Source organism: Mesoplodon mirus (genome assembly GCF_964341445.2).
Source record: "Mesoplodon mirus genome assembly, chromosome: 3".
Lineage (NCBI taxonomy): Eukaryota > Metazoa > Chordata > Mammalia > Artiodactyla > Ziphiidae > Mesoplodon > Mesoplodon mirus.
In genome coordinates this window covers 25,542,457-25,569,419 of record NC_138978.1, presented here as the reverse complement: position 1 = coordinate 25,569,419, position 26,963 = coordinate 25,542,457, and the positions used below count along the sequence as shown (strand labels likewise).

The window sequence follows — 26,963 nt, the reverse complement described above, 5'->3', positions numbered from 1 at the left end:
TTTTAGTAACTGTTAACTTTGGTGGTTAATCCTTATCTCCAGGAGTGTAGACAACCCTACCTGGATAAATGTTGTTCAAAGATAAATTGGAACCTCACTCAACCCTCTTCTAACAACTGGTCCCTTCATTTTCAAACTCAAATGGCTCAAATGAAGGCAGCAGTATCCCAGGAAATATTCATAATTTCAGAAAACAGTTGATTACTAAAATCTTACGAAACATTTCAAAAAAGGTAAAAGTTCTTGAAGTAATCTTTTTAAAAAAGGAGTCTCTGAGCTCCCTCACAAAGTCCACTCTGGCTTGTGCCTTGTCCTGGCTACATCACGGCAGGGATCTCTGACGATACTGTGTCCAGGGGCTGCCAGTGACAGTCCATCAGTGCATCATACAGCTCCTCGCTCTGCTCCATGAACTCCTTGTTGGCCTCAGTCACATCCAGCTGTGGCATGGGGTCTGGAAGAGAAGCGAGGATGGGTTCAGGGGGTGCAGAGGGGAGAAGCACTCAGCAGCCACAAGAGACTCCACCCTCCTTCCTCATGTGGGCTGGCAGCACTGCCTTGCAGGCTTTCTGTGAGGATGAAAACAGGGTAATGCACAGTTCACACTTGAACAGCATGAGTGTGAACCACGTGGGTCCACTTGTATGCAGATCTTTTCAAGAGTAAATGCTACAGTACTACACCATCAACAGTTGGTTGAATCTGAAGATGTGGAGTAACAGAGGATAGGGAGGGCTGACTATAGGTTACATGTGGATTTTTGACTGTGAGGTTGGTAGTCGCCCCTAACTGTGAGCTGATCAAGGGTCACCTGTACTCAGAATGTAACACATGTAATTAGAACTCAAATAATGGCGGCTGTTACTCCACATTTATTAAACACTACACATATCTCTAGCTGTCACATGCACCGGATTTTCTGGTGTGGTCCTGTTTTTCAATTTGGGTTTGGAAAATCTGATCAACAAAATAATCAAGAACAATGAATGTCTAATGAAAGAGCTATGGTCAAATACAGGAGCTGAAACACTGAGTCCTGTATTTTTAAACTTGTCTTTTTTTTTTTTGCGGTACGCGGGCCTCTCACTGTTGTGGCCTCTCCCGTTGCGGAGCACAGGTTCCAGATGCGCAGGCTCCAGACACGCAGGCTCAGCAGCCATGGCTCACGGGCATGGCTCACGGGCCTAGCCGCTCCGCGGCATGTGGGATCTTCCCGGACTGGGGCACAAACCCATGTCTCCTGCGTTGGCAGGCGGACTCGCAACCACTGCGCCACCAGGGAAGCCCTAAACTTGTCTTTCTTGATTGCAACAGTGGTATTTGTTCACCAGAAATCATGACAAAATACATAACAGTTTTCTCTTTTTTTAAAACCCCTAACAAGTAAACTATTCTTAGGAGGGAATATTACCTAGCATTGAAAATGAACCTCAGCTGCATCCAACTTGGATGAGTCTCACAAATAAAATGCTGAGTATTGAATGAAAGAACCAAGACAGTACATAGAGTACAGTGGCATTCAAGTTCAAAAACAGGCAAAACCAAACCCTGCTGTTTAGGGATGCATATCTATGTGATAAAACTACAAAGAGAAGAAGTTTTGTCCCTACAAAACCCAATACAGTAAAGTTTTCCTTAGCGGGGTTGGGGGTTGTGACTGTGGGAATGTTGGCAATGTTTCCACTTGACCTAAATGAAGGTTTCATGGGCATTTCATCATTACATATCAAACTATACATGTTTTATCTACTTTTCCATGTACTTATATTTCACAATTGAAAAAGTTTAAAAGAATCCTCAGTTACTATGACTGATAACATTTTATATTTTTCTTTCATTATTGTTGGTTTAAAATGCACATATCCAGGCCTTCCCTGGTGGTTAAGACTCCGTGCTTCCAAAGCAGGCGGCATGGGTTCGATCCCTGGTTGGGGAAGTTCCGCATGCCTAGGGTGTGGCCATAAGTAAATTAATTAAAATAAAATGTACACACCCGTTCATTAAAACATTTTAAAATTAACTGGAGAAATTAAAGACCTTAATAAAGAAATCCCACGTACTTTGACTGGAAGACAAATACAGATGGTCCTCGACTTAATGATGGTTTAACTCACGATTTTTCAACTTTACGATGGTAAAAAAGTGACACATGTTCAGTAGAAACTGAATTTTGATCTTTTCCCGGGTTAGCGATATGTAGTACAATATTCTTGTGAAGCTGGGCAGCAGCAGTCACATGATCACGAGGGTAAACAAGTAATACACTGAAACTGTTGTTTTTCACTAGGATTACAGTATTCAATAAATTGAGAAAATCAACAGTTTATCATAAAATAGGGTTTGTGTTAGATGATTTTGCCCAACTGCAGGTTAATGTTAAGTGTTCTGAGCCTGTTTAAGCTAGCCTGAACTATGACGTTTGGTAGGTTAGGTGTATTAAATGCATTTTTGACTTAATGTTAACTTAAGTCGAGGAAGATCTGTATTGTAAGATGGCAATACTCCCCAAAGTGATCTATAGAGTCAATGCAATCCGTATCAAAATCACAGTTTTCTTTGCAGAAATTGACAAGCTGATCATAAAATTTGTATGGAAATGCAAGGCACCCAAAATAGCCTAAACAATCTTCAAAGATAAAAGCTACTAGAATAAAATAGAAAGCATTTTTACAACTCAACAAAAAGACAACCCAATTTAAAAATGGGCAAAAGACTTGAATAGACATTTCTCAAAAAAAGATATACACATGGCCGATAAACATACGAAAGTATGCTCAACATCATTAGCCGTCAGAGAAGTGCAAATCTAACCACAATGAGATACCACTTCAAAGCCACTAAGATGGCTAAAATGAAAAATAATGACTGTTGGTGAGGATGTGGAGAAACTGGAATCCTCATGTGCTACTGGGAATGGAAATGCTCCAAGCCCTTTTGGAAAAGTTCGGCCATTTCTCAAATGGTTAAAAAGAGTTTACTACATGATCCAGCAATGCACTCCTAGGTATATACCCAAGAGTACTGAAGACTTTTCTATATCCACACAAAAACTTATACACGCATGTCCATAGCAGCATTATTCATAATACCAAAAGTAGAAACAATCCAAATGTCCATCAACAAAATGGATATCCATACAATGGAATATTATTCAACCATAAAAAGAAATGAATGACATGCTACAACATAGATGAATCTTGAAAACACTAAGTGAAAGAAGTGAAAGAAGCCATTCACAAAGGACCGCACATCATACATGATTCTATTTATTTAAAATGTCCAGGATTGGTAAATCCAAAGTAGATAAGTGGTTGCCAGGGACAGGATATTGGAGTGACTGCTAGGGGTTTCACAGGGTTTCTTCTGGAACTAGTGGTAATGGCTGCAAGACTTTGTGACTATTCTAAAAACTACTGAATTGTACACTTTAAAAGGGTGAATTTTATGTTATGTGAATTATATCCCCCAAAATAAAAAACAAAAAACCCTAACTGGGATCTTCCTGTATATCCTATTTCAGGACTTTTTTCATTGAGAACATTTTCCTATGTCAATATTCTTAGAGAAAGACATGATTTAATAAAACAAACAAAAAATCTTAAGAAAAACCTTACCGGACTTCCTTGTTGGCGCAGTGGTTAAGAATCCGCCTGCCAATGCAGGGGACACGGGTTCGAGCCCTGGTCCAGGAAGATCCCACATGCCGTGGAGCAACTAAGGCCATGTGCCACAACTACTGAAGCCCGCACACCTAGAGCCCGTGCTCCACAACGAGAAGCCACTGCAACAGAAGCCCGCGCACCGCAATGAAGAGTGGCCCCCTCTCTCTGCAACCAGAGAAAGCCCGCACGCAGCAACTAAGACCCAACGCAGCCAAAAATAAATAAATAAATTTATTAAAACCAACAAAAACCTTACTGTATTTGTTTAACAAATCCCCTATTAGGTATTTATCTGTACTGATATCATTTTGGGATAAAATCTTTCAGGTAAAATGGGCATGAACATTGTATTCTTTACAGAAACACAGTATATTTTAATTTGTATTTGGTTACTAGTATTAGCAGTGTGATGGTTACATTTTATGTGTCAACTTGGTTAGGTTACTGGTGCCCAGTTTGGTGAAACACCAGTCTAGATGAAGATATTTTGTAGATGTGATTAACATCAACAAATCAACTGACTTTAAGTAAGGATTACTCTCAATAACATGGGTGGGCCTTAGCCAATCAATTAAAGGCCATAAGGCCTTAAATTCAAGGTTTCCCAAAGAAGGAATTCTACTTCTAGGCAGTAATACAGAAATTCTGCCCGAGTTTCCAGCTTGCTGGCCCACCTTACAGATTATAAATACGTATATCCTATTGGCTGTTTCTCTGGAGAACCCTGACTGACACAAATAATGTATGTTTAAATTCTTTTTTCTTGTGGTTTATAGGCCATTTGTGCTTCTTTTGTATTTTTCCCCTTTTTTATATATTTATTTATTTTTGGCTGCATTGGGTCTTCGTTGCTGTGAGCAGACTTTCTCTAGTTGAGGCGAGTGCAGACTACTCATCGTTGCGGTGCGTGGGCTTCCTATTGCAGTGGCTTCTCTTGTTGCAGAGCACGTGCTCTAGGCACGCGGGCTCAGTAGTTGTGGCTCACGGGTTTAGCTGCTCCGCAGCATGTGGGATCTTCCCGGACCAGAGCTCGAACCCGTGTCCCCTGCATTGGCAGGTGGATTCTTAACCACTGTGCCACCAGAGAAGTCCCTTCTTTTGTAAATTGTTTCCAGTTTTCTCAGCTACTCTCAAGAATTAACCAGTGAGTGCTGAATCAACCAGCCAGTGGTGAATCTTTTCACATAAGTACTGTGCCCGTTCCTGCCACCAGAGGGGTATTTCTTTCTCTTGTAATTTTCATCTAAATTATGAGTTGAAGCTTTGAGCACGTACAGCAGCTCCATATGGAAACTCTAGTCACTCCACTCAGTGGAGGTATCAGCATATGGGAACAGACTAGCAAAGGGCTCCATCAAGGGCAGGCATTTGTTTTCTTGTTGTTTTTCATTTGTTTGTTTGTTTGGGGTTTTTTTGGCCGTGCCACATGGCTTGCGGGATCTTAGTTCCCCGACCAGGGACAGAACCCAGGCCATGGCAGTGAAAGCCCCAAGTCCTAACCACTGGACCACCAGAGAATCCCCAAGGGCAGGCATTTGGGTGTGTTGAACTCTATGGACACACGTACAATAAAGCACCCTTCCTCACTCTGAAGACTGGGCCTGGAGGATGGCCTGTTGAGCCAAGGGATAGATGAAGGATGACAATCCCTGCGGTGCCCCATCACTGTGTGGCTATTGGGTTGAAATGGGAGGTGTTAGGGAATTCCCTGGTGGTCCAGTGGTTAGGACTCCACGCTTTCACTGCCAAAGGTGTGGGTTCAACACCTGATGGGGGAAGTAAGATCCCACAAGCCATGCGAGGTGGCCAAAAAAAAAAAAAAAAGGGAGAAATTATAACTGTGGTAAAGAGCATGAAGTCTGGGGCAAGACTGCAGGGGTTCCAAGACAGTCCACCTCTTGCTACTATGTTGCAACTATGCTGACCTTGAACAAGTAATTTAACTTCTCTACCTGTTTTCTCTTCTGTAAAATCAAGATAATTGTGGTACTTACCTCAAAGCCATAGTGAAGGTAAAATGAGTTAATACATGTAAAGTGCTTAGAACAATGCCCTGCATATAGTACAACCTGTTAGCTATTATTAACTATCTAAGCTTCAGTTTTTTCTTTTCTGTAGAATGGGGTTTATAACAATACCTACTCATCAAAGTGTTGACAGGCAGCAGTGCCTGGCACAAAATATGTTGGCTATTATTATACTATTAATGGATGAGAAAGAAATAGAAAAATTCTAAGGAGTTATACACAAATATTATTACAATCAGGATAATTTCTTTAAAAAGGAGGCAATGCAATGCTTCCTGCAAGAAACGGTGAGGGACTGAGGATAGAAAGACAGGGACCCCAGGTTTAACCTTGCTTCTAACTCACTGTGTGACCCTGAGAAGACAGCGAGGATCGCCAGCTCCCCATCCGCCAACTGGAGCTCAATGTCCTGCCCAGCCCACCCCTAGGGTCACTGCTGCCAGAATTAGATGACAGCACGTAAGTGAAAGTGCTTTAAAATGTTATGAAGTATATACAATATTCCTATAGGTATAGTTTTACAAAACATTTTAATGAATTATATGGCATTTCTCCCAATAGATATTAATATGATAATAGCTGCCCCTCCCACTAACAGATTTGCTTTATCCAGTAGAAGATGTTTCCTCTGCTGATCAACAGTTTAATCATTTGTATGAATCCCTCTAAATACATAATTGCGCTCTTGTTCCTCTTAGCAATTTTCCCATTAATATTTAAATAAGCTTACCTCCCAATTTGAAAATAAAAATTAAATTTGAAAACAAAAATGCTATGAAGTAGACAAGTTTGTTTTTTGCCTGCAGATGTTTCCTTTGAAGAATATTTTGCTTACAGATCGCACTTTCCCTATGACCTTCTCTTTCTTTTTTTTAAAAATAAATTTATTTATTTCATTTATTATTTTTGGCTGTGTTGGCTCTTTGTTGCTGTGCGCAGGCCTTCTCTAGCTGTGGCGAGTGAGGGCTACTCTTTGCAGTGCGTGGGCTTCTCACTGCAGTGGCTTCTCTTGCTGCAGAGCATGGGCTCTAGGCACACAGGCTTCTGTAGTTGTGGCGCGCAGGCTTCAGTAGTTGTGGCTCACGGGCTCTAGAGCGCAGGCTCAGTAGTTGTGGCGCACGGGCTTCAGTTGTGGCTCGCGGGCTCTAGAGCGCAGGCTCAGTAGTTGTGGCACACGGGCTTAGTTACTCCGTGGCATGTGGGATCTTCCTGGACTAGGGCTTGAACCTGTGTCCCCTGCATTGGCAGGCGGATTCTTTTTTTTTTTTTTTTTTTAAACTATTGTTAACTTGCTCCATATCATTTAATTTATTTATTTGTTTGTTTGTTTGTTTATTTATTTATGGCTGCGTTGGGACTCCATTGCTGTGCTTAGTTGCTCCGCAGTATGTGGGATCTTCCTGGGCCAGGGCTTGAACCTGTGTCCCCTGCATTGGCAGGTGGATTCCCAACCACTGTGCCACCAGGGAAGCCCGGCAGGCGGATTCTTAACCATTGCGCCACCAGGGAAGCCCCTGACCTTCTCTTAAAGAATTCTTAAAACAGACTTAGAAAGAGACTCAAAGTTTAAAATCTATCTTACATAAAGTTTTATTTACTTAGAAATCAATGTCTGATTTTATGACAACTGTTATTTTACTTCTTTAAACCTTAAACCTAACATCTGTTCAGAAACATGTTGAAAAAAAATCTTGTTTTTTATAATTTTTTAAACCTTAGACTCCTTTAAGAAGTACAAATATCTCATTTGAAAAAAACATTTGTCTGAAGGTTAGCAATTCCTCTGGTTTTCCTTTCTTTTTCTTCTGTTAAATTCAGTAAAAATCATAATAAACTTTTAATTAAAAAAAGTAATAATGGCTATTACGATGTAGCAAAATTGGGGGTGATTTTCAGTTTCTTCATAGTTCTTTACTGTATTTTTCAAACTTTCAATAACTATTACTTGAAAGTGAGAAAAACAAGTAATTTAAAGATATATGGGAAAAAATTAAAACATGAAATGAAAAAAATGAATTTTACAAACTGTGAAACAAATATAAGGCAATGGTGTCTTTGCTACAGACCTATATCCTGTCAGGGCTCCCTCCCCTGTCAGTTGCTCCCCAGGGTGCTTTGAGATCTGCACTCCCCCCTTGGGTGACACTCACATCTTACGCACTGAGTGAAGGGACTCCTTTCTTACCTTCCAATGCATCATCTCCGACTTCTTCATATGTCTGCCAAGAGACCAGAGAGGTGGGTGAGAAGCATGGTGAAATCCTGGCCCATGACTAGGATGGTTTATTTTTAATAAGAGGAACTAAACTGCTTCATCTTTCCTTCTGTTTTTTTCTGAAGCCCAAGCTCCCGTCCTTACCCATCCTATCCTGGAGAATCACCCAGGTCTCTACAGGATAATGTAACCCAAGAGGGCCAGACCGGCCAAATCACGGTTACCTGCATGGTGCTCTGGGTATAGCCATACTGGGGATAACTGTAGCTGTAGCTGCCTGTGTTCTGGTCATAGCCCCACTGGGCATAGTAGTTCTGGTACTGCTGGTAATATTGGTTGTAGCTGTAACTGTACATTTGACTATATTCCACTGGCTTCACACGGCTCCTTAAATGAAGAAAGAAATAAACAAATAAGCAAACATTTCCATAACACTATGTGACCAGGGACTGTTCTGAGTGTTTTACGCAGATTAACTCATTTAATCCCCACAATGGTGCTATGCAGTAACTATACCATTATTCCTATTTTACAGATGAGAAAACTGAGGTGCAGAGAGGTTACATCATTTGTCCAAAGTCACACAGCAAATAATAGATTCAAACACAGGCAGTCTGGTCCCAGAACCCAGCTTTAAAGATAGGAACTTTCGGGAATTCCCTGGTGGTCGAGTGGTTGCGACTGCACACTTTCACTGCCAAGGGCCTGGGTTCAATCCCTGGTCGAGGAACTGGGATCCCGTGGGCTATGCAGCACGGCCAAAAACGAAAAAAAAAGATGGGAGTTTTCAATGGTTAGGTTTGTCTCTCTTGTCAAACCTTGTTAGTACTGACTTTTCCCCTTCTCAAGATCTTGGAAGGCTGGTTTTCTGCCAGCCACAAAGGCTCAGGTGAACATGGCCTGGAGGATCTGGATTTATAATGATCCAAGAAGCATTTTAAATTACAAAATATCTTATCACCTTTTCCCCGCAAAAACATAAGCGAAGTGTTTTAGTAGCCTGGAACTGTAGTCAAAGCTACCATTTATGGAGTAGGTACTTGAGATTTGTGCCCATTATTTTTTTTTTAAATATTTATTAATTTATTTTTGGCTGCATTGGGTCTTAGTTGCGGCACGCGGGATCTTCGTTGAGGCATGCAGGATCTTCCGTTGCAGCGTGCAGGCTTTGTTGTGGTGCGTGGGCTTCTCTCTAGTTGTGGTGTGTGGATTTTCTCTTCTCTAGTTGTGGCGCACAGGCTCCAGGGCACGTGGGCTCTGCAGTTGTGGTGCGTGGGTTCCAGAGCGCATGGACTCTGTAGTTTGGTGCACACGGGCTCTAGTTGCTGCACGTGAGCTCAGTAGTTGTGGCGCGCGCTTAGTTGCCCCATGGCATGTGGGATCTTACTTCCCTGACCAGGGATCGAACCTGTGTCCCCTGCATTGTAAGGGGGATTCTTTACCATTGGACCACCAGGGAAGTCCCTGTGCCCATTATTTTTCATACACAGTTTCCTATTTTAAGTCCTGCAAAGCTCTGTGATAGAGCTATTATTTATTATTCCCATTTTACAGATGAGAACACTGAGCCTCTGAAAAGTTAAGTGATTTACCCAAGACTACACAGAGGAATGAAGCCAAATTTAACTCCAAGGCTCACACCCCTACCACCACACCACTACATACAGCTCCTGCCCTGACAGACTCAAGACCCCTTGCCCGTCCCCCACTTCATGCATTCACCAATCAGGGCTGAGGCCCAGGCTCAGCAGAAAGCTTTCTTCTCTGATTCCATGGCTATCCCAGCCACTGCTAACCAAAGACAGAATGTCAAACCTGCAAAGGATCCACTGCTTTCAAAAACTTAAAAAACCACGTGTGATGAGCTCTTCCCAAGTTCCTTGTGAGTTTAATGTCTGCTTGGTGAGCAGGACTCAGCCAGAGCAGTTAGACAGACCATATCTGATTTCCTTAGCATCACCTCCTGATGGGGTGGCTTGATGAAGTTCAACGGCACAGATTCCCTATCCCTGCCCATTGCCAGGCTGGAAACTGCTAACGTTCGCCTCCATGCTACCCCTCACCCCAGCCATGTGTCCAAGGAGTCCACCTCCCTCCTGACATGTTCAGGTCACTGGAGGTACAGTCTCTCTGGCCTGGGTCTGCACACTTCTCTTCTGTTTCTCCACACTCAGCTCTTACAGGCTAACTGTCGAAGGGAACTCTTATCACCTTCAATTCCCAGCGCTTGAGGGCCCCTCCCCATAGGCAGGCATCAAATACTGACAATGTTCAGTGAAGAAACAGATGTAATAGAACATAACCTCCCTGCAGAAGGGATTTTGTTTCTCTTGTTTATAGCTACAACTTCAAAGTCTAGGGTGGGGCTGCAGTTGTAGGGACTCGTTATGGTTGACTGAATAAATGGTGACACAGCAGAAACAACCAAAATAGTAAACATCAGAGGAACTGCTAGACAGCATATACAATCAAAACAATATCTTGGGGCTTCCCTGGTGGCGCAGTGGTTGAGAGTCCGCCTGCCGATGTGGGGGATGCAGGTTCGTGCCCCGGTCCGGGAGGATCCCACGTGCCGCGGAGCGGCTGGGCCCGTGAGCCATGGCCGCTGGGCCTGCGCGTCCGGAGCCTGTGCTCCGCAATGGGGAAGGCCAGGGCAGTGAGAGGCCCGCGTACCGCACAAAAACAACAACAACAAAAAAAAAACCCAATATCTTGCAGCTATTAAAAATATTACAACGACAATGACTGTGCAACTCAATGGCAAAGTGTGTATAATGAGTAAACTGGGGAAGAAAAAGAGTGAGTACTGTTACTGTAATTTAAAAATGAATAAAGAGGGTCTTCCCTGGTGGTCCAGGGGTTAAGAATCCACCATCCAATGCAGGGGACGTGGGTTTGATCCCTGGTCAGGGAACTAAGATCCCACATGCCACAAGGCAACTAAGCCGTCGCGCTCTAGAGTCTGTGTGCTGCAACTACTGAGCCCACATGCTCGGGAGCCCGTGGGCCACAACTAGAGTGAAGCCCGCGTGCCGCAATGAAGAGCCCATGCGCTGCAACTAAGATTCGATGCCAAATGAATGAATGAATAAATAAATAAATAAATAAAATATTTTTTAAAAATGAAGAAATGAATCTACCACATGTAAATTGACCCAAATATATTTAGTGTGTGTGTTTTTACATCTACATCTATATTTATACATCACAGAAGCTTATGGAGAAGCCTGGAAAGGAACCCAGAAATTATAAGCAGTCATTTTAGAGTAATAAGAACATTTCTTTCTTTTAAATATTTTCTTTCCTTCTTTATTTTTTATTATTTATTTATTTTTTGGGGGGGGCGGTACACGGGCCTCTCACTGTTGTGGCCTCTCCCGTTGCGGAGCACAGGCTCCGGACGCGCAGGCTCAACGGCCATGGCTCACGGGCCTAGCCGCTCCGCGGCATGTGGGATCTTCCCGGACCAGGGCACGAACCCGTGTTCCCTGCATCAGCAGGCGGATTCTCAACCACTGCGCCACCAGGGAAGCCCTAATGTTTTTATATACACAATAGAGCTCAGGGACTTCCCTGGTGGTCCACTGGTTAAGAACTGGTCTTGCAATGCAGAGGAGGCCAGTTCGATCCCTGGTTGGGGCACTAGGATCCCACATGCCGCAGAGCAACTAAGCCCACACACTGCAACTACTGAGCCTGTGCGCCAAAAATACAGAGCTCACACGCCACAACTACTGAGCCTGCATGCCACAACTAGAGATCCCGTGCACCACAACTAAGACCTGATGCAGTCAATAAATAAATAAATAAATAATTTAAAAAATATGGCTCAAAACAAATAATATTTGGAGGAGGGGAATCACTCAAGCTGATCTTCCATGTATTAAACATTGTTAAACCGCAAAGAGCCTCCAAATCTTTTGCTGCTTTAAAAAACATGGTCATTTGGAAGTTCTGCCCCAAGAGTGCAGCCACTTTTCTACTTTTAACACGGAGTTTCTCAGCCTTGGCAAAACTGACACTTGGATGGCGGGGGCAGACTGTTCTTTGTCATAGGGGCTATCCTGTGCACTGTAGAATGTTTAGTAGCATCCCTGGCCTGTACTCATTAGATGCCAGCAGCACCTCTCCCCCAGTTGTGATAACCAAATTTGTCTTCAGGTGTTCCAATGACCCCTAGCTCAGAACCACTGCTTGAGCCAAAGGATGGAAGATTATATGCAGAGAAAAACTGTCTTACATCTGAGTAAAAAACCTGCTTGGAGTTGTAAGGAAAGAAGGGTTTTCTGCACAGAGTGACAGGTACAATAGTGATGTACATATTCTATTGTGTTTGTATCATTAATTTTTTTGGCCGCACCACGCAGCTTGTGGGAATTCCCTATATCATGAATTCTTAGCCATTCCCATAGCAAGGGACACCCATAAGAGGTCTGTAGGTTTCATTGATATAAAAAAGGTTAAAATTGGCTAAAAAGTGTAACTTTCTTCTTTCTGCTCAATTCTTATTAACTGTATGGATAAATTTTTAACAGCAGCACTACTGAGCAAAGAGCAGGGACATTAAGTTTGCAGACCCAAACTGCTCTTCCAGCATCGCTACCAACGACGTCTGAATGCATCTGCCTCCCCCAGTCATAGCTCTCTCCCCAGCTGTGAGCTTCTGGAGGGGCAGGGTTATGCCAGCTCATCTCTAGCACCCAGCCTGGCAAATATCAGGCACTCATTATTTGTGGCCTGAACTGAACCTCCTGGCAGCCTCCCATTCAGCACGTGGAGGCCCTGATTATCAACAACAGACGAGGCGTGTGTGGGTGGGGGTCAGTCCAGAAGCCCTCCCTGGCCCCCACGCCAGCGCGGGACTCACGCTTTAGGGATTGCCACACTCAGACGCACTGGTTTAGACCCCAGTCCAACTGCTCCCTGGCACTCTGTCAGGGCTCGCTTCTGTTCCAGCTCATCTGTGAATTTCACAAAACCATAGCCCCTGCAGAAGAAAAACACACACTATTTGGATCACAAATGTGATGGAGGTAAAGTCTAAGAATGGAAAAGGGGCTGAGAAGGGAGAGAGTCCATCAAACCACATGGGCAGGGCTGAGAGCCCCATGAGCAGAGGGGTGCCACAGAGCCACGTGAGATTCAAGCACTGGAGGATGCCAAGATCTGCAGAATTCCCACGTGCAGTTCATCAGTCTCTTCCATACTGTCCTGATAGGGCTTCTTCCCAAATAGTAGCTTACCTCCCAATCTACTTGAAAGTATTATTATTATCATTACGGTAGTAGCGGCAGTAGTAACAGTCATAGAAGGTCATTCAGCAAATATTTACCGAGTATGCTCGGTATCACACGAGGCACTGGGACTCAGCAGCCACAAGTTCCTGCTCTCCTGAACTCATATTCCACTTGGGGGGTAAATGAATGACAACTAACATTTAATGACCATTTATTATTTCCCAGGCATTGTGCTGAGCATTTTCCCAGGATTATCTCATTAAACTGTCCAACAACTTGATGAAGGGAGTATCCATATCCTACTGAAGACAGAACCAAAGTTCAGAGAGGTTTAATAGCTTGCCCAAAGTCATAGTAGAAGCAGGATTCAAATTCAAAGCCCAAGCTCATAACTAGTACTCAGATCAAGAAAGAACTTTTCCTGACAAATATCGTATGATCTCACTTATATGTGGAATCTAAAATATGATGAAGATGAGCTTATTTACAAAACAGAAACAGACTCACAAACATAGAAAACAAACGTATGGTTACCAAAGGTGAAAGGGGGTGGGGGAGGGATAAATTGGGAGTTTGAGATTAGAAGATACAAACTACTATATATAAAATAGATAAACAAGGTCCTACTGTACAGCACAGGAAACTATATAAATATCTTGTAATAAACCATAATGGAAAATAATATGAAAAAGAATATATATACATATAAACCTTTCCTGAGGTCTTTCCACTTTTAAAGTAACAATAATAAAAGAAGAAACACCTATAAAGCATTTCCTATTGATTCATTTATATTACATAATTCAATCCTTAAACCACCCCATGAGAGATGCAGAAACTATTAATCAGTCCCGTTTCACAGATGAGAAAACAAGGTCAGAGGTTCAGTAACTTGTCTGCTGCATAATCCCTGGGCAGTACTGAGGCTGGGATTCACACCAGGCAGTTTAGCTCCAGAGCCTGTGCTCTTAACCTCAATGCAACATGGCCTCGTCACCACACCTCCATCTATGAGATAAATGCTGCAACCAACAGGGTAGGCATCAATAAAACGAAGGCCTTACTTAGACACTCCTGTCTGGTCCAAAACCACCTTGCCTCCCCGACAGGAGGGGTAGACTTTGACGAAGAATTCATACAGCATGCCATCATCCACATCTGGGGTCAGGTCCCCCACAAAGAGGGAGTACTCGGGGCTGAGAAGAGAGAACAAAAGTCAGAGACAAAGACCAAAACTTTTGTTCTGATGAGCTCTTTTGGCCCATTCTAGGTAAATCTTTTCTGGGCCGCCTTAGGCAACAACACATCTGATGGGTCCTTGACCAGGTCCTAATCTGTTTCATTTGGCAGTCCTGGCAGAAGAGTTACGGAAGGAGTCCCCCGCCCCAACTCGCTCACCCACTGTATAACGCCTGTCTGCCTTCAAGCATTGCATGAGTGCAGAAGGGGGCACATGTCAGAGGTGCTCAAAAGATAAAACTAGAGATTCTGTATTCACCGCATATTTTCAATTCAAATGGTGAAACGCAGAGGGAAAATGAGAACCGAACCTTCTCTCCTAAAGATGTGCTAACATGAAATCCCTCAACTTTTAGGACAGGGGTCAGCAAACTTTTTCTATGAAGGCCATATAGTAAATATTTTAGGTTCTTTGGGGACACCTCTGGTCTCTATTGCTCTTTGTCTGTTTTCACAATCCTTTAAAAATGTAAAGGGGGAATTCCCTGGCGGTCCAGTGCTTAAGACTCCATGCTTCCACCACAGAGGGGCATGGGTTCGATCCCTGGTCAGGGAACTAAGATCCCGCATGCCACGTGGCGTGGCACGGCATGCATGCATACATACATACATAAGTAAATATGTAAAGGGAGTTCCCTGGCAGTCCAGTGGTTAGGACTCCACACTCTCACTGCCGAGGGCCCAGGTCCAATCCCTGGTTGGGGAACTAGGATCCCACAAGGCGCACGGCACAGCCAAAAAAAAAAAAAAAAAGTAAAAACCATCTTTAGCTTGCAGGTGATAACAAAATTAGGCCACAGTTTGCCAACCCCTGTTCTAGAACAATACTTTAAGAAAAAAAAAGCAAACTCATTATTATTTTATTTCAAGTTAAAGTCAGAATACACAAAAGGGAAAAGAAAACTAAAATTACCAATAACCCAACCACTCAAAGGTAATCACTAAGAACACTTTGATATATACTTTTGTCTTTTTTCTCTGGCTTCTTCTTTTGAATTTACAAAAATTGGATACGACTCGTTTTGTTTCTAGCATTTTTTTCACTTTTAGCATCTCACCAACATCTTAACATATGAGTATTCTGCTATGACACATTAATAGATACACAGCATTCCAAATAATGAACATATTGTAATTTAAACCCCTTCCCTATTATTAGGTTACTTGGGTTTTCCCCCAATTTTGCCCATTATATGTAACATTTCAGTGAATACTTTCTTTTAAAATTTTTAATGGAGTATAGTTGATTTACAATGTTGTGCTAGTTTCTGGTGTACAGCGAAGTGAATCAGTTATACATATACATATATCCACTCTTTTTTTAGATTCTTTCCCTATATAGGCCATTACAGAGTATTGAGTAGAGTTCCCTGTGCTATACAGTAGGTTTTTATTAGTTATCTATTTATAAATAGTAGTGTGTATATGTCAGTCCCAATCTCCCAATTTATCCCTCCCTCCCCCTATCCCCTAGGATCCGTAAGTTAGTTTTCTAAGTCTATGGCTCTACTTCTGTTTTGTAAATAAGTTCATTTGCATCCTTTTTTTAGATTCCACTGTGATATCATATATCAATGAACACTTTCAAGGCTAACCTTTACACACATCAATGAATAAACTCTGAAAAGCAGAATTACAGGTTCAAAGGGTACAACTCTATCTAAAGCTTTTGATACATTGTTTTAAAGCTTTCAGACAGCAATTTGGAATGCTCAATCAATTTATGTTGCTACAACAGGTCGATTCTTACTGAATAAAATGTCAATACTGTGGGCAGTCATGGGACTAGGGGAGGGACCAAATATAGAGAAGACATGGGCCTTGACAGGAAGCAAACTGGAAGAGTCCACCAACAGGGATGGGAGGGGGTCGACCTTAGGAGGGAGGCAAAGCGGGGCCAAACTCGGCCCCCCATCCTCCTCTTTGGGAGTGACCAGCACAGTGACACATCTTGTCTCTATCTAGACATTTCCTGGGAGTTGAAGCTACCTTGTGGCTACTCTGTACTTACCTGTTATCTGGCTGTTTCCCATAAGTGGCATAGTTCAGTTTAAAACGTTTTGCCTGGAAATATAAAAACAAACAAACTAAAACAGAGAAAGGTGTTTCAAGAGTCAAACAATATTTGAAAAAAACTGAAATTAATTACCTTGGCCAAAATATCTCCCCCTCTCTAAGCCTCAGCTTTTTCTCCTGTATAAAAGGAGGGGGTTGCATGGATGACCGCTAAGGGCACTGCCAGCTCCATGGTTCTATGAGCCCAGGTGTGCCAGCGTGGTGCAGCTGTAAGCTAAGTAACTGTGGGAAGAGCAGAATGTAACTCTCTTGAAACGTGTCCTCACTGCTGCCAGCCTGTTCTACTTTCTCAAGCAAGAGGTCTAGAGTTTCAAGTCTTCCGTTATGGAGGCAGCGGTGCAGAGTGGAAAGGGAAAAGATTTTAGAGGCAACCAATCTTCAGTTTGCATCCTGGCTCTGCTACTTACTACCTGTGTTGCCTTGGGCAAGTTATTCCATTTCCCTGTGATTCAGTTTCCTGGTCTGTCAAAGATAACAATGCCTACTGTTTAGGGTTGTTACAGGATTAAATAAAATATACAGTTGGGATTCAATAAATGAGTTATCAGTAACAATAAAAATGGTGACATCTTCATTATCTCAGTGTCCTTACAGGTGTGGCTCCTGGAAGGGGTTTCCCGTTGATTTTATGCAAACACTTCTCAGCTGTGGCCAAATCTGCGAATTCTACAAAGCAGTAGCCAGCTGGGATCCTGGAAAGAAAACAGAAAAAGGGAATGGTTAAAGATGTGATACCCAGATGAGAGACTGAGTCTGGGCCTGAAGGGAGGAAAAAATCCTTTTCCAATCAGAGCCCATACTATTAATGTTTACTATGCAATCCAATCAAACCTTTAGATCTAATGTCCAGTTTATAGGAAATATTAGGAACAGAACAAGTAAAACACCACCACAAGGAAACAAACAAATCCAGAATGCAAGACCAGAATCAAGAATATAGAACCAGGGCTTCCCTGGTGGCGCAGTGTTTGAGAATCTGCCTGCCAATGCAGGGGACACAGGTTCAAGCCTTGGTCTGGGAAGATCCCACATGCCGCGGAGCAACTGGGGTCGTGAGCCACAACTACTGAGCCTGTGCGTCTGGAGCCTGTGCTCCTCAACAAGAGAGGCCGCGACAGTGAGAGGCCCGCGCACCGCGATGAAGAGTGGCCCCCGCTTGCCACAACTAGAGAAAGCCCTCGCACAGAAACGAAGACACAACACAGCCAAAAATAAATTAAAAAAATAATTAAAAAAAGATTAGTTTCTTAAAAAAAAAAAAAAGAATATAGAACCTTATGTAAGGCAATCTTACATCTTTAAAAAGTCAATGTTCTAAGAAAAGAAAGAAGTGGGCTTTTCTACATTAAAAAGAGACAAAAGATGTAAGGCCAGAAACTATCAAACTCTTAGAGGAAAACACAGGCGGAACACTCTATGACATAAATCACAGCAAGATCCTTTTTGAACCACCTCCTAGAGAAATGGAAATAAAGACAAAAATAAGCACATGGGACCTAATGAAACTTAAAAGCTTTTGCACAGCAAAGGAAATCATAAACAAGACCAAAAGACAACCCTCAGAATCGGAGAAAATATTTGCAAATGAAGCAACTGACAAAGGAATTAATCTCAAAAATATATAAACAGCTCATGAAGCTCAATAACAAAAAAACAAACAACCCAATCCAAAAATGGGCAGAAGACCTAAATAGACATTTCTCCACAGAAGATATACAGACTGCCAACAAACACATGAAAGGATGCTCAACATCTTTACTCATTAGAGAAATGCAAATCAAAACTACAATGAGATATCATCTCACACCAGTCAGAATGGCCATCATCAAAAAATCTAGAAACAATAAATGCTGGAGAGGGTGTGGAAAAAAGGGAACATGATTGCACTGTTGGTGGGAATGTGAATTGGCACAGCCACTATGGAGAACAGTATGGAGGTTCCTTAAAAAACTACAAATAGAACTACCATATGACCCAGCAATCCCACTACTGGGCATATACCCTGAGAAAACCATAATTCAAAAAGAGTCATGTACCAAAATGTTGATAGCAGCCCTATTTACAATAGCCCGGAGATGGAAACAACCTAAGTGTCCATCATCGGATGAATGGATAAAGAAGATGTGGCACATATATACAATGGAATATTACTCAGCCATAAAAAGAAACGAAATTGAGCTATTTGTAATGAGGTGGATAGACGTAGAGTCTGTCATACAGAGTGAAGTAAGTCAGAAAGAGAAAGATAAATACCATATGCTAACACATATATATGGAATTTAAGAAGAAAAGAAATGTCATGAAGAACCTAGGGGTAAGACAGGAATAAAGACACAGACCTACTAGAGAATGGACTTGAGGATATGGGGAGGGGGAAGGGTAAGCTGTGACAAAGCGAAAGAGAGGCATGGACATATATACACTACCAAACGTAAGGTAGATAGCTAGTGGGAAGCAGCTGCAGAGCACAGGGAGATCAGCTCGGTGCTTTGTGACCGCCTGGAGGGGTGGGATAGGGAGGGTGGGAGGGAGACGCAAGAGGGAGGGAATATGGGAACATATGTATATGTATAACTGATTCACTTTGTTATAAAGCAGAAACTAACACACCATTGTTAAGCAATTATACTCCAATAAAGATGTAAAAAAAAAAAAAGAGACAAAAGAACTAAATGCAATACAGGATCTGATCTCTGACTGGATCCTAATTCATTAAAAAACAAAAAAAAAAGCTATAAAAGGTATTCTGGGGACAATCATAAAAATTTAAATGTAGACTGGCCATTATGTGGTATTAGGGAATCATTAATTTTGTTAGTGTGATATGAGCATTATTGGTATGTAACAGAATGCCCAGTTATTGGCAATGTATATTCAAATATTTAGCAGTGAAATGTCATAATGCCTGTAATTTACTTTCATATGGTTCAGCAAAAAAAAATATCTACCTATCTAAATCTATCTTTATAGACAGGTAGATAAGAAAAATATGGCAACGTATTAACAATTTTTGAAATTAGGTGTTGAGGGACTTCCCTGCACAGTGGTTAAGAATCTGCCTGCCAGTGCAGGGGACATGGGTTCGAGCCCTGGTCCGGGAAGATCCCACATGCCACGGAGCGAGTAAGCCCATGCACCACAACTACTGAGCCTGCGCTCTAGAGCCTGTGAGCCACAACTACTGAGCCTGTGCTCTAGAGCCCATGAACCACAACTATGGAGCTCACATGCCACAGCTACTGAAGCCCGCGCGCCTACAGCCCGTGCTCTGCAACAAGAGAAGCCACCGCAATGAGAAGCCCGCGCACCACAACGAGGAGTAGCCCCCGCTTGCTGCAACTAGAGAAAGCCCGCGGCAGTAAGGAAGATCCAAGGCAGCCAAAAATAAAGTAAATAAATAAATTTACAGAAAAAAAAAAAAAAGAAATTAGGGGGTGGCTGTATGAGAATTCATTGTACTCTTCTTTCTACATTTGTTTTAAATTTTTCATAATTTAAAAGGTTTTTTGGATCACCTACCACCGGCCAGGCTGATACAGAGTTGAAGAACATGGTTCCTATTTAGAAACTTAAAATCTATTTGGACAAAGTAAATCTATGGACCTTATCTAATTGGGGGATGTCTGTGAGATTCCTGGTGTTCTATTTTTTAAAGCATCACTAAGAGACCTAAGTAGGCGATGTGGCTAGATCCTCTGACATCCCTTCCTCCTAAGAGATTTATACTGAAAACAGTTAATTTTCCTCAACTGCCTCCTTAAAGCTATCACCAGTGAAATAAACCAGACTTTTCTGGAACTATGATATTCAGTTCAAATAACCTTATGGACACCAAGCCAAAAGGTATGGGCAAGGGCAGTACCTGAGCCCAAGGATCTGAGAACACAGTCTATGAGCTCCATAAATGTTGACGCTTAGAAGAATGGTGGGCCAACTCTGTGCCTTCTGTCTTGTGTGCTAGAATCTTAAGGCTCACAGATATAAAAACCACCACCAGTAAGAGTTGAGCATTACTGAGCACTCACTACGGTCCAAGCACTGTGCTAGCCACTTCACATGCACCATCTCATCTAATCCTCACATAACTCTATGAGGGAATGAAACCATTGCTCCTATTTAGAAGTGGAGACTGAGATTTAGGATTATACAATATGCCTTAAACCACACAGCTGGTATGTGCCAAAGGCTGGATTTGAATTCAGGATAGTCTGACTACATTCTTTTCAGAACATTTTATTTTGAAGAATTCCAAATATAAAAATTGAGAGAATTGCATAGCAAACACCATATATATATATACCCACCATCTACAATTAACATTTTATTATACTTACTTTATCACATAACTATCCATCCATCCATGCCCCTACCCATTTATCATCCTTATTTTCTGATACATTTTGAAGTAAGTTGCAGATATTGATATACTTCTCTCAATTACTTTAACATGCTTATTATTAACTTGAGTTCAATGATTGTTTAGTTTTTTCCTTTTAAGGTTAAATTTACATGCAATGAAATGCACAAATTCTTCAAGATGCTGAGTTCTTTCTACCAGATTAATTTTGTGTATTTTAGAACTTTATGTAAATGCAGTAAGGCTTCTTTAAGTTAGCATAATGTTTTTAAGATTCATTCATGTTGTCACTATATTAGTAGTCTGTCCCTTTTTATTGCTAAGTGGTATTTTATTGTATGAATATACCAGTATTTATTTATCTATTTACCTATTCATGGATACCTGGACTGCAGTTTGGGGCCATTGTCCAATGTGCTACGCACATCCTTTTTCAAGTCCTTTTTCTGGTAGATGCATGTTTTCATTTCTCTTGGGTAAATACCTAGGACTAGGGACTTCCCCAGTGGGCCAGTGGTTAAGATTCCCCACTCCCAACGCAGGGGACCCAGGTTCAATCCCTGGTCAGGGAAATGAAAGAAAAAAAAAAAAAGAGCCCGCATGCCACGATGAAGATCTCACACATGGTAACTAAGACCCAGCACAGCCAAATACATACATACATACATACATACATACATACATACATATATATATATATATATATATATATATATATATAAATAAATAAATAAAATACCTAGGACTAGGCTTGTTGTGCCATATGGTGGTAGGTGTATTTAAGAAACTGCCGGGGAATTCCCTGGTGGTCCAGTGGTTAGGACTCGATGTTTTCACTGCCAGGGCCTGGGTTCAATCCCCGGTTGGGGAACTAAGATCCTGCAAGCCGTGCAGCATGGCCGAAAAAAAAAAAGAAAAAGAAAAAGAAAAAAGAAAACTGCCACACACTTGTCCCCAGGGGTCATACCATTTTATAGTCCCACCAGTGATGAGACGTGGCTGCATTCTTTTTTTTCTTTGTTGAATTTTAAAAATTGTCATTGAGTATACAAAACATAAAATGTACCATTTTAATCATTTTTAAGTATACAGTTCTGTGGTATTAAGTACATTCACATTGTTGTGCAACCAATCACTATATCCTTTCTTTTTTTTTTAAGCTTTAATTTTATTTATTCTTGGCTGTGTTGGGTCTTCGTTGTTGCACACCAGCTTTCTCTAGTTGCATTGAGCGGGGGCTTGTCTTGTTGTCGAAAACGGGTTCTAGGCATGCGGGCTCAGTAGTTGTGGCGCACAGGCTTAGTTGCTCCACAGCATGTGGGATCTTCTCAGACCAGGGATCCAACCCACGTCTCCTGCATTGGCAGGCGGATTCTTATCCACTGCGCCACCAGGGAAGTCCCCAGTCACTATATTCTTAAGCACTATGCTCTGCTGCATATTATTTTTTCTTGGGTCTTATCTTTTTCCTGTATTTTCTCAGTTCCTGGTTTTTAATTTATGTTTATTTATTTTACAGTATTCTTATACGCCACTTCAAAGTCTTTGTCCTATGAGACAGAATGCACATGTAATATGTCTGTAAATGCCACCATAAAAAATCAGCTAGAGTTTAGTAACCAATGGTATGAAAGGATAATTCCAATTCTCAATAAAGATTAAAATGTGAGAACCTATATCACTGTTTTAAAAAGAATGAAGTATTACAGAATGTATTTTCATGCCAGTAGCTAATTATCGGGGTTTCTGTCTGCAGGAACAAGAAGAAAAACATTTAGGCCAGCATGCTCTACCAGTCAGAAAATCCGTCCCTGGGTACCGGGGTTCTGAATACACAAAGTACCTGTTCACCAAACAGCCAAAGACCTAGCCACACTTCATATCTCTCACCTGTATTTTTCAACTATCTGACATTAGCAAGCTGCTTTAGTACTTGGCACAGAGTAGATGCTCAATAAACACTGTCAAATTGATAAAGAAATCCTGTTATTTCTAACTAGAACCCTAAGGAAACTTAAGCTCCTAAGAGAGAAAGAAGAAACTGGAGGCAATAGAGCACTTCTATCTGAAAGTATTCTCTGCATTTCGTTTTGTATACTTATTTATTACCTCATTCCCCCATTAGCATGTAGTAAACTCCACGAGAGGAGGGACTACGTCTGGCTAGTTTCAACCATGTATCCAGGGAATCTAGAACAGCAGCACATAAGTAGCGTCTTATTCACATAAGAGTTAAGGGTACTCACGAGTTTTGAGAACAGAGCTGAATTACAGTCCTGGCTTCTCATTTAAAAGCAGTGTAACTTTAAGACAGTTGCTAAGCTTCTCTAATAACAGTACTCAGCTCAGAGGTTTTTGTGATTTTAAAGTGCTTATTACCTAGCAGATCATAATCTGTTTATATTTACCAAGCATATACCATATGCCAGACATCGTTCTAAACGTTGACTGTGAATTAATGGCACTTAATCCTCACCAGAACTCTATGAGGTAGGTGCTTTTATTATCTCCATTTTTATAGGCAAGGTGAAGAGGGAGAGGTTAAATAACTTGATCAAGGTCACACAGCAGAAAGAGCTTTCAAAAGCAGTCTGGCTCGAGTCAGCAATACGCTATACATCCTCTTAACAAGCCCCCCAATGCTTATATCATTACAATAACATTATTAGGGGTGAGAAGCCCCGACTCTCTGCGATGTTTACCTTCTCCTGAATGACACTTGCAGCGCGATCTACTGAGGAGACCTGAGGCTGAGACGGAAGGAGAGAACATACCCAGTGAGGCGGTTTCGGATAATTTTGACGCTCATCACGGTCTCCCCCATGGTGGCAAAGGCTCTGGAGATGAAGTTCTCATCCATGTAGGGTTCCAGCTGCGTAAACACAAGAGCAGAGCGGCTCAGGCCGGCATCCAGGCTCCTCATTCCCGCATCCGGAGCCCCTCCCCCTCAGCCCGGGGTTGGCTGCACGCTGCGGGCGGGAGTGGGGTGGGGTGAAGAGGCTTCTGTCTGCGGAGTGACCTGAAGCCTGCGTTCCCAGTCCCTTGCCCTCCTTCCCTTCAAATTTACTCCTTTGAGGAAGTCTCCCCTTTGGATTTAGGAACCCCAGCCCTCCAGTCCTACAACCACGGGCGCTCTTCAATCCTTGGGATTCCTCTCATTCTATCCGCCCAAAGACCCTCCCTCTTTCCCTGGCGTGAACCCAGGCGGGGCCCCAGGGCCCCTCCCCCTCCGAATCAGCCCCTTCACCTAGATGCTGGGACCCGCTTCGGAGTCACCTAAGAGAACTCCCCCCATTCACTTCCACCCTTTTAGGATCCGAGGACCCTCCTCCTCAGTCCCTTTCTCCCTCGTGACACTAAGATTCCTGCTCCGCAGACCGAGGCGGCCACCCTCACTCACGTCGCCCATCCACAGACTGGCCGCCATGCCCGAGGGCCCGCCAGGACTTCGCTGGTCACCGACGCTAGCGCGGACACCGGGCCGCCGAGCCGGAACCTCCACGGAGCATGCGCCTCCGACGCCTTCTGCGCACGCTCCGCAACTCGGCGCCCAGGGCCGCACGCCCACGCGCTGCTCGGGGTCTTTGCCGGATCCCTGTGGGCGGGTCTCAAGACTGGAGCCTGAGGCATGGGGTGGGGCAGACACTGCCTGGCGTTGGATGGTGGGTGGCGCGGGTGATGGGCTTTCTCGGGTTTCTTTCTGATTTTATTTAAACACACACGTACATATAAAATTACAGAAGTAATTTTACGCTCGTTGTAAAAAATTGCAAGTATAAGCACATTTTTTTTTAACAAGTGAAAGATCCCCTTTGGGAACCTGGACGATTCAGTCCCACTGTGTGACGTCAGGCAAATTACCGACTGGCCCGCCCCAGCCACCCCTTCACCCCGCATTTCCCAGTTTGCAAGACATTTCTGTTGACGCTGCAATGGGATTCTTTCATCATTCCCGTGTATAGCCCCGAGGTGCGGGGAAGGTAGAGTTAAAGTGAGTGTAAATTGGGGTAACCCTGTCTTCTCAACCTGTCAAATCAATCCCCAAGTCTTGTCACTTTCTTGCGTCCACATCCCTTACACTAATCCAAACTGCCAGTTCTAACCTGTCCCAGAACAGTGACCTGCTATAAAAGGCCCTCAAGTAAACACGATTTCTACATAATCCTGACCATTTGACTCCTAATCTGGGAGTGTCCCAGGCTTTAGCCTCAGTTTAATACCCATTTCTCAGAATGTGAAGCTTCTGTAGGTGGTAATTGTCATCTCCCACAGTGAAGGTCATCTCAAGTGCCTGAGGATCCATTTCCGGGGCTCCCTCTGGGCTGGTATAGGCCACTTCGGCCCTTCCTTACCAGCTTATACACCCCAAACTTGGGATGTTGGGCCCCAAAGTCAGGCACTCATGAGTCTAAAGTCTTGGATCCAACCACAAGTTGCCAAATTCCAGCTTTATCCTATTCACTGCCATAGTAGTGTAGTGGTTGGGTGCTTTGGCTATAGATTTGAACAAACGGAGCCCAAATCCCAGGCCCCTCTCACTAATTATTTTGGCAGGTTATTTAAACTCTCTGAGACTAACGTGGAAAATAACAGTGCTTACCTCATACCATGTTTGTTATGAGGATAAAATGAGAAGTAGGGAAAAGCACTTGCCCTAATGCCTGGCTTCCAGTAAGTTCTCCAACATGGAAGTTGGAGGCCTTCGAATTGTAACTGGTAACTCCTTTATTTAGTACTATTTGCCAGCCCCTGTGCTGTGCTCTTTGCTTACCATTTTTAAAATTTATTTTACTTATGGAAGATTTTTAAATGTTTATTTTTAATTTAGAATGTAAGCTTTATCAGACAGGATTCCTTGTTGACGCTTTCTAATCAAATTCCCACACCATGTCTGGGATATGGTAGGCACTGAAAAAAAAAAACTGAATTTATGTCAAACGATAAACAGCTGTCCCTTACCCCATCTATCCCTATTCCCAACTTCCAGTCCCTTGAGGCAACCACTTCCAAATCTTTTCCCTAAAATCTGTGTATTTCTAAATAGTATACTTTCTATTCATTTGTAGTTTCAGATATTTTAGGGACTGCCCCTCATACATACACACTTCTCCATCTTCTGATTATAATTTGTCAAAACACTGAATATTTACATTATTATGACTTTGCAAATATTATTTATAGCTGAGCCATATGGGGTGATTACATTTGTTTTGGGGTAACCAATTCAGGTTGGAGGAGGATGGGGGAAAAGGTAAAATTGAGAATACCTGATGTGTTTGAACACAGAAAAGGAGATTTACACTTCTGATAGAGATATGAACACTGAATAAATGATACTTACACCAAAAAACTAAGCATGTGAAAAACAAGGCAATTATTAACTACAGGGAACTTTAAAATGTTCAACGGTCATAACAGCAAAGGCTTGTGGGGCCTTTGCTATGTGCCTGAAACTGTTCTAACATATGTAAAGCACCTACAGAGAGCTTTATAACTCTTATGTTCAATACGAAGAAAAGAAACTGAGGTTCTGGGCTCGGGTGGAGGCTGATTTAAATTCTAGCCTAGTCTGTGCCACTTGGTAGCTTGGCCTCAAGCTAGACACTAGAACTCTCAGGGACTTTTTCCTGAGGGACAGCAATTCCCACTTCACAAGGCGATCAAATGAGCTATTATTGTATGCAAAGTGCTCAGCACAATGCCTGGCCCCTTTAAGTCCCAATCCACAAGAGCTGTTATTAAGGATAGGGCACTTTCAACCTGCTATATTGTCAAAAGGGAAAACTTCAGTAAATCTAATCCAACTGGACTTTTTTGGGGGGGGGAATGGGGGTGGGAAGAGCAGACACACAAGTGCTTCTTCACAAAGAAAATACTAAAATCAAAAGTGTGATTTTTTCCCTTCTAAGAAGTCAGTTTCTAATCAGGATAGTACATGCATCAAAACTAAAAGTTCAAGGAAAAAAAACAATCACAGAATACATTTTAAGTTATTTTACATCATATTCATTTTTCCAAGAGTCACTGACATCGAAGAATCCTCCTGGTGCTAGTAAAACTTTCCTGCTGTAATATACAAACCTCCTATATCAGCACTGTTCACTGTAACTTTCTGCAGTTATGGAAATGTTCTACAAATTTCTGTATTTG

The 26,963-nt window shown here is 42.4% G+C and overlaps 1 protein-coding gene across 1 annotated transcript; it reads right to left on the bottom strand.

The window, feature by feature from the left end:
* Positions 1–165: 165 nt before the first annotated feature.
* On the bottom strand, positions 166–24,366 carry TRNAU1AP (tRNA selenocysteine 1 associated protein 1). The gene is made up of 9 exons (XM_082613319.1): positions 24,214–24,366; positions 23,588–23,685; positions 17,049–17,148; positions 16,392–16,444; positions 14,206–14,337; positions 12,772–12,891; positions 8,129–8,291; positions 7,875–7,908; positions 166–454 (listed from the first exon to the last, which is right to left on the bottom strand). Exons 1-9 carry the CDS (start codon positions 24,238–24,240, stop codon positions 318–320), a joined length of 864 nt encoding a protein of 287 aa, XP_082469445.1. The 5' UTR covers positions 24,241–24,366; the 3' UTR covers positions 166–317.
* Between the last annotated feature and the right edge of the window lie 2,597 nt (positions 24,367–26,963).

Coding starts and splice junctions, on each gene's coding strand:
- TRNAU1AP (XM_082613319.1), bottom strand. CDS start 24,240: ATGGCGGCCAGTCTGTGGATGGGCGAC. Junction 12,892..14,205: donor GACCAGACAGGAGTGTCTAA/GTAAGGCCTTCG, acceptor TTTCTTCTGCAG/GGGCTATGGTTTTGTGAAAT. Junction 455..7,874: donor CGGAGATGATGCATTGGAAG/GTAAGAAAGGAG, acceptor CTTCTCTTCCAG/ACCCCATGCCACAGCTGGAT.